The 8,635-nt window shown below is 36.2% G+C and overlaps 1 protein-coding gene across 1 annotated transcript; it reads right to left on the minus strand.

The window, feature by feature from the left end:
• Positions 1-394: 394 nt before the first annotated feature.
• Positions 395-7,455, minus strand: LOC144434625 (carbohydrate sulfotransferase 3-like). Its single transcript, XM_078123111.1, has 4 exons — positions 7,233-7,455; positions 3,063-3,156; positions 2,540-2,679; positions 395-1,538 (listed from the first exon to the last, which is right to left on the minus strand). Exons 3-4 carry the CDS (start codon positions 2,613-2,615, stop codon positions 499-501), a joined length of 1,116 nt encoding a protein of 371 aa, XP_077979237.1. The 5' UTR covers positions 2,616-2,679; positions 3,063-3,156; positions 7,233-7,455; the 3' UTR covers positions 395-498.
• Between the last annotated feature and the right edge of the window lie 1,180 nt (positions 7,456-8,635).

The raw sequence follows: 8,635 nt of genomic DNA on the forward strand, positions 1-8,635 counted from the left end.
TTTAACCGTAAATCGCGTACATTTCCTAACTGTAGCTATGCAGACATATTGCATGAGATAGTATCAAGATGACTGAATAATAAGCTCTATCTATTAAAACTCGCCCTGACATATTATGCTATCATTAAATGGTTTGTTTCATCCTTGTCAAGCAAGCATTCTGACAAAATGAAATCGACCTACCTACCCAATGTGATGGGTTAGGTTGCCTGTTGACCAGCTTTTTAATTTTTTCTGGCCTTACATATGGTATTTAATTGAGTATGCTAAAATAGATATTATGTAAATTGCATGCAAATTTATGTAGATTAGCCACTTTTCTAAATTTTAAATGCATGTTTGCACCAAAACAAAGCTCTGCCCCCCCCCCCCCCCGGGCAATTTTATCAGGCTACGGCCCTGCAATTCAAGTGTCTACCCCTATCATCAGGAGTGAACTAGGTATGATTGCCATGCCAATGTATGGTATATGTAAATTGCCATGTGGTTATCATTACTTTAATGAAATGTAGGGATCGAATCCTTACGCAGATCTTTATCATTTTTTAGCAGATGATAATGAAGTAGGTCCATAGCTACAGTGCATTTATTTTGAATGTCTCTGACTTTGTTCCATGGCATTGCATGACGCCACTTTTTCAAAACAAATTTGGCATTTTTACTAGTTAAGAAAGGATCTCCTGTGTTAATAACAGTGTTTTTTTGTAACCAGGTTTCCACTTCAGGAGAGTATGACAAGCGAAGAAAATCGTACATATCTTTCATCATTTCAACTGGCCTCGTTGCCAAATCCTCGTAACGCACTAATTTGTATTTTCCTTCAAGTCCTAATAAACCAGATCTTGCTATCGCGAGATTTTTAGCGAGATTACGGCAATAATCTGTGACCTCGTCCACGATCACTTTTCTTCTAGCAAAATCTTCGTTGTGTTCGTTGATTGTATTTCTTGATTGAAAGACAGCACGGGGATCTCTGACAAGATGGATGATTTTAATGTTTAAAGTCGGATCTAGAGCAAATGAACGCAGGAGATTTAAATCATACATGCGAATGACTTTAATTGCGATGTGATCACGCCCTTGACAAGATGGTGTCAGAATATCTGTCACATTTTGCTTTGACAAAGGAACATTTTTGAGGATACCAGTTCTGTGACAAATTGAGGTGTCGTTCAAAGCGATTGAATATGGGCAGCCAGGTGTTAACAAGGAAAACCATGGATGTGCTTCAGAAAAGTCACAATGGAAAAACTTGGATACGACATCTACTGACAAGGTATCAAACAAAGCATCCGATATTTTCTTCTGTAAAGCCATTTGAGTCATCGTCTTTAGAGGTTCCCGACTGTAGAAGAATCTTGGATTTTGGTTGAAATATTCTCCAAGGAAAGAAGATCCAGTTCTTTTGCTGGCGAATATCAAGACGTGTAGTTTCATCTTTTCCCCGTCTCCTGTTGTGTTGTTTCTATTGTTGAATGTTCCGCTGTGTATATGAGTACCGATGTCCATATATCGTGTGCTTTTGTACACCATTGCAGCTGCAAATTCAACAAGATTAAATACATGTTGAGCAATTATCGACTGCGCCTTCTCAATACTTCTGTAACCAAGTATTTCTAATTTGAATCCCATAGAGAGTGGATGGAGCTATACCTGCCTTACGAGAATAGCATATCGTTTATCAAATATGGTAGAATACGTCTCGGGATAAGTTTCCCTGAAAACTAAAGGTCTCCAGTTCCCTCAAATCTCAGCCATGTGAAATGGACATCATTCCTGGTCCTTTTTGAAATACAAAAAGAAATATAGGTGTTCACCATCTTGTTTTTAAGATAATCGCAAATCTTTTATTTTCCCATAAAGTTAAGACAATGTTACTTAATTACAAATACTATTTATTTTCCAACGTGCCTTGTACTGGGAACGAGTATCATTTTTAAGGAATACGCCAATCTCATATTATCAACATTACACTAGATTCTATTCTGCTTTGGAATCATTTTTTTTACGGACATACAGATAACTGGACGCTTGCAAACACAGATGTGCTCCTCTTATTATAGCCAATTTGGTGGCGACGTGTCTTGTTTTGAGTAATAAATATTCAATTATAGACACTAAACAAAAATACATACATATCGGAAATTCGGTATGATGTGTCTGACATACTTTTTCACCAATTTGAATCACATATACATTAAAAGTCGTTATCTGCATTGTTTAACTGTCTGTATTACTTTTCAAATACGTTATGGACCAATCACAATAATCAACATGGAATGTATAAATTTAAAATGGATTCTAACCGATTCTAAAAGACTATACCAAAGGTCATTCGAGTCACCATCAAATTAACAAAAAACACAGCTGGTAACCAATATGGCTAGAATTCGACAGTCACTATAAACGATTGTATTTAAAAGAAAATTCATACAAAAGAAACAAAAGGAAAAAAACACACATATGGAAACTTAACGGTAATGTGATAGGTAACGTCCATACCAACGACTGACACACAAACAAAGTATTATAAACTCACCTAATATCACTGTATATATCACCAGCAGACATAATATTGCTTTAAAATACATCCTATTGCGTCCTTTACATTCCATTGTTGTCTCAACGCTGGCCTATGTCAAACTTTGCGAAAATCACAACAGGTAGAATGTCATCTGCCTATTAACAGATAAGGTTTAGTATCTCTTCAATCAATGTTACCAGACACAACACTTTCAATATAATAAACCTTTCTGTTTGAATTCAGACAAGCAATACAAATAACCGAGGCGTTATTCAAAACAATGTATTCACCAAACAAACAAACAAACAAACAAGCAAGCAAGCAAACAAACAAACAAACAACAAACAATTTCTGTGACTGCTACATGTCTGTCTGTACCAAATACAATAATAACTATTATTATTGATACCTGTTACACATTTTCAATGCCGCTTTCGTTTTTTAGTCAATAGAAAAACAATTGTGTCTGATTCAATTATTAATTTTTAGCGTACTGTTACAGACAAAACAATGATCTTGGCTGTATCAATGAACTCACATTTACATGGTCGTTCCCAACAAGTCTGTCGACTGTTCTCAATACGTTTGTACTCCATTAATGGCCTTTGCTTCTTGCCGCCACAAACAAGGATCTGGTGATATCCATACTTTATAGTAAATTCTACGTGGTCGTTACGCCTCAATATGCATGTTACACTCAATTTCTTAAACTTTGCTGAAAACGTGTTACTAATATTGATACTAAACTGACTCAGTAGCGATGGGCAGTGCCAGAAACAGTATTTCATAATAGTTGTTAGCACAACTGCTCTAAAGTTCAGTAGTGCTTGCTGCAGGTGTTGAAAAGCAACTTGAAATATGTGCTGTGGGGGTAGGGTGGGGGAGTGTTTGGGTGAATGAGTTAACGTATTGTAGTGAAACTTGCTGGACTGTTTCTTCAGTTGGGTAAATTGATGACTTGGCTTGGGTTAAGTTGATGGCAAAATTTGTAACCAGGTTATCATGTCAAGAGAATGTGGTTCAAAATCGTACATATGCTTCATCATTTCAACTGGTCACGTTGCCAAATCCTTGTAACGTACCAATTTATATTTCCCTTCAAGTCCCCGGCAAGTCTGATTTAACCATCACGAGATTTTTGCGTGAGTTTGGCAATAATCTGTGACCTCGTCAAGGTTGTTTGTTTCAGGGTGTTTCTTGAGTAAAACATGGCAACAAGATGGAAGAGGATTGTTATGCTCATACTGCTGGGATCCAGTGCATAGGAGTGCAGAAGATTTAAGTCGAATATGCGAAAGACTTTCGCGGCAATGTGATTGACAAGATGGCGTCAGAATCAAGAATCAATTATTTTATAGTCCAATATGGCCACCTAATACTGTATCAACTATTGAAAAATAAAGGAATGATGATTTCCTTGACAACAAAACTGTGAACCCACAAATTTCTTATATTATTTCAAAAGGGCCAGCTTTCATATCGAAAAAAAATTGATAGAATTGAAGAACTTTCAGTTTCAGGAAAATACATCCCCGAGATGCATTCTATCTTATACAGTCCCCCCCCCCCTTAAATGTCATGCTGCATTGTATTATGGGTAATAATAACACATCAAACAAGTATTTTTTGTAATATATTGAACTTCAACATAACAGCTAATCATGAGCACTATATAGAAGATAGCCCATGTCAAAAGATACCTACATAGTTTTTTGTGTCAAAACTGATCATGTCATCCTCGAACATTCCTCTTAGTAACCCTTTATATGGTTTCATATCTGGCACGATCATTTATCTGGAGGCAGTTGAGATATCAAATATTTCTAAATACATTATTTTCAAGAATAAACGTCACAATTTATGCTTATTCAAATTAACTTCTGTTAAAAGGAAATTATTGAATGGATAAACATATGCAAATTATGTAATTAATATGCAAATTATAACATTTAAAGGTGTCAATATTATCTCAGTCATAATTTAATTTTATACAATTATTTCAATATTTTATGAATGTTGCATTACATAAACAGTTTCAACGTGAATTGTCATCCCTAAGCCACCATCAGATTATTGATTTTTTTACTATGGTGTTGTGTAACTTTGGATGAAGATTACTACTAGAAAGCTACCAAATACAGATGTCCACCAAGCATTTTTGAAAACTACAGAAAAAGGTAGCCTTTCATTTTGGTACCTCATTTTGGTACCAATTGGCTAAAAATCAGGGTCTGGCTCATGGACTAAGTAGCGTTATTTTCTCTCCAATCACATTCACTGTATGTACAATGGAAATAAGCGAGATATCGAAATACAGCTGAGGTAAAATTGTCAGGAATATTCCCCTATCGGGGCAATTGTTTATCCAAATCTGGATAAACAATTTGTGAGTTAAATGGTACTACCATTGGTTTATTGCGATTGGGATAAACAGATAGAATTGGATGCAAAATACTCTTCAGATGTGTGTACTGACAAATTATCGTGGGCAACCTATGTCTGACCCCTGGCTTCTTTGTAGTAGAAAGCACACATACCTGTTTCCACATGCGCCATGTTATAGTTATGTGCACCAGAGCATGCAAAGGTCATTTATCCCGATCGGGATACACAGATTTTACAATGATTATCACGATCGGCGGATATTTCTGACTGATTGTAAGGAATAGCTTAGTTTTGGACGAGAAGGAAAGGCCAGGTGTAATTAGTACCCTACTCGTCTGTTTTATTTATGTTCAACTCGACTAGTAGATGGAATATTTATGTCTGAGGTTCAAGTGATCCTTGGTACAAAACCTGATGAATTCAGCAAATGTGCTTAGTACGTAAACAGATTATTTGAATATATTCTTTGGACTTTGATCATTAGTCACCACATATGTAAATTCCTACATACCAATCAACCTCAAAACAAACTATGACATATATCCAAGTAGTTGTCGTAAATCCGATCAAACTATTGTGTGAAATATTCAAACTTACCACGGCGTTATCGTTACCAACAGTCGCATGTAGAGCAGGAGAATTATACTAAATTAGCATGTAAACACAGCTATTTATCGATATAAATCTGTTGAAATACCGATTACTAAATGCGCAGAGCGACAAAAACCAAGCAATGTGCTGCTCGTGATTCGTCGAGACACATACAGACATTGAAACCATCAGTATAGAAGAAGTGGAATTGAAAACACAAAAGGAATAACATTAAACGCAGAACAGTAAACCAACACCCCAGACTACTTAGTATTGAAATGTACAATATAACCATTGAAAAATTTCCGCCGCTTGTTATTGGTGCGTGACTAACGATGCCCAAGTGAAATCCAAGTAAAACTTTGAAACGTGTAACGTTGCTTGTGGTTTGATTTTGATTGAGTTTCAAAAGACGAATGTTCGAATTTCGATATCAACATCGTAAATACCAAGTTCCAAATTCACATGTAATTCTAAAGGTTTGATTTTATAAACACATATTAATGAGTTGAAATTACGTCAAAAAACGAATCACATCATGTCTGAATAAAAGCATTACCCAAACATTGGAACTCCCTACCAAACAAACTTAAGAATATACACAAGCGACATGAATTTAAAAAATGTATAAAGACACACCTTTTTTCTTGATTCTAATTTGTACTGTAAATATGTAAATATCTTTTTCTGTACATGTGCTATAATATATTTGTTCGTTTTGATCTACCATTATGACTCTTTGCTGCTCTTTGTGCTGTCATCCTTTTCTTTGTATCATTTGTACTATATTGCAAACAAGTGTGAATATGTATGTGTGTATTGATTATTACTATATTATTTGTTATTATTAATGTTTTCCTCTCTGCATGGTTATTATCTTATATTTCCGGTGAAATAAAAATTCAATTCAATTCAAAAACAAAGTTGTAATATCAACTTGAATATTCCCACGGGAAAATAATGTTTTGGCAATGAAGTTGTAGACACCCTATTTAAAGTTTATATTGCGGGTGACCAACATATAAATAAGAGATTTCTTGGTTAATATTGGTAAATTTGAACTTGAAAGAATCATATCTACATCATGTTCTGTGTTATCTGATCTTGGAGCTCAATAACTTGGAATAAATACACAGACACACAGATGAGTGAATTCGAACTCATAGCATTATTTCTTTCTTCTGTACACGTCTGCTAGCTTGTTCGGATTGCTTTCCAAACAAACAGAAAGAAAGAAAAGGAGCTGACTATTCTCTCTGTGTGTTCGGGTTGACCCGAACATACGAGCAGAAACGATATTCCTTTCAGTACTATATATAATCCTGACAAACAAAAAGAACGCAAACTCTAGATCTGGCTGTAACTTTGTCCCGTTTTGTAACCAAACAAGGACAGTATGGTAGTCTAAGTTAATTGAACTGTAAACTTCTTCATATTCAGTGAATCAAAAATTGCTGTGACACATGTACACATACCGCCACTGTCCGGCTGGTACCACTTAAACACGATCAAGGAAAGGTAGATTGCACATGGCATGTTTAAACTGCCCAGTCTAATGGAGAGGGGAGCGGGGGGGGGGGGGGAGAGGCAGACAAAATTGGGTTTCCCTCGCCTTCGGTTGTAAAGTTAAATTAAAAATATTATATGGGTAACTAATTCATTACATACTGATAGCACAAACAAGCGTTACGTTATTAATTTCTGTGATAATATACTAGATACATCTACTTACCAGGTCTTGAAATTGTCAACTTGGATGTAGCCCAAAGCAGAAGCCAAATAATACAACTCGCAAAAGTTGAAGGGTCAAAGACTGCTTCTCAATGATCAAATATACACTTAGGGGAGAGTCTCTGATGATAAGGCTTATGAGATGGACACGATCAATCTAACACGTATGCTGTCAACTCAGGCTTTAGTTCTGCATGTGGAATATCTTTTAGGCGTGTCACTGGCAAATACTATGTGTGAGTAATTCTACAGTGTACCAACTAACACACGAGACACATGTCATGGGGTCGTTAAAGTGGACAAACTGATAATTATTTTGGGTTTTGTATTAGATAAGACGTGATGTGATTATCAATACTCCAAGTCTAGACAGCAGAGGTTCATCAACGACCTCTGTGACGTAGATGACATTGTTCGCTGCAGTATTCTGAAATCGTCACTTTGTCGTTCAGAGTATTGATTTAGAAGCATTGTTAACATATCACGTTGATTTTCTAGAATTCTGTCAACAACTCTCTCCTCTATTTTGTCGATGCTGTTCTGGAGTTTTTCTATTTTGTGGTCAGCGGCCTGTAACTTTTGTTGAAAGGTGTTAATTTGTTGAACAACGTCATCATTTCTGAAAACAAAAATAACAGAAAATTGCGTCAGATATCAGTTGAACTTTTGGGTCGGGATTAAAACTTACCTTAGGCTCAGATATTGATCCGAGTCCTAGGTGAAGGATTCCTGAACAATCACCGCAGGATGCCTGTCAACAGCACATTTGGGCCACGTAGGTAAACAAAATGATTTAAAGTTGTCAACCAGCCATTAAAGAAGGGTGATGCCCAGTTTGACTCCAACAACGCAGGGTTAACTTTCCTCCGGGAACTCCAGTTTCCCACTGTTTTAACACCGGGGCATTAGTGAGTTGCTCAGTGACGACGAATCAACAAATTTCCTCCGAATTTATTTGGACCCCTCCCGAAACGTCCGTTATTTATAACTTTGTTGGACCGTAGACATTTCATCTTAACTAGTTTGTATTATATTATGTACATATACGATACGTATGTACGTATATATATGTTAATCATGACGGTTTGCGATGAATTCTGATGTTCGTTGAACTAACGAATTCTATGATGGGGATCTAGTCATCGACTTGTTATGGTCGTGTGGGAATTATTGTACATTTTATTCTGATAATGCCATTTTTTGTAGCTTTGGACCCAGAATAATTGTATGGAACTGTTATTCTGGTCGATTTTCTATTTTTGTTTCTTTGTTCAAACTCATTCATAAAATGATTCATGATGGATGAATGGTTAGCGTGACCAGCTTGGAATCTACACGTTACAGGTTTGAGCCCTGTCACTACCTGCTGTTTGTTTCTGCGTGGCTAAAGTCTTTGGGCAAGAT

Source organism: Glandiceps talaboti, chromosome 4, assembly GCF_964340395.1.
Source record: "Glandiceps talaboti chromosome 4, keGlaTala1.1, whole genome shotgun sequence".
NCBI lineage: Eukaryota > Metazoa > Hemichordata > Enteropneusta > Spengelidae > Glandiceps > Glandiceps talaboti.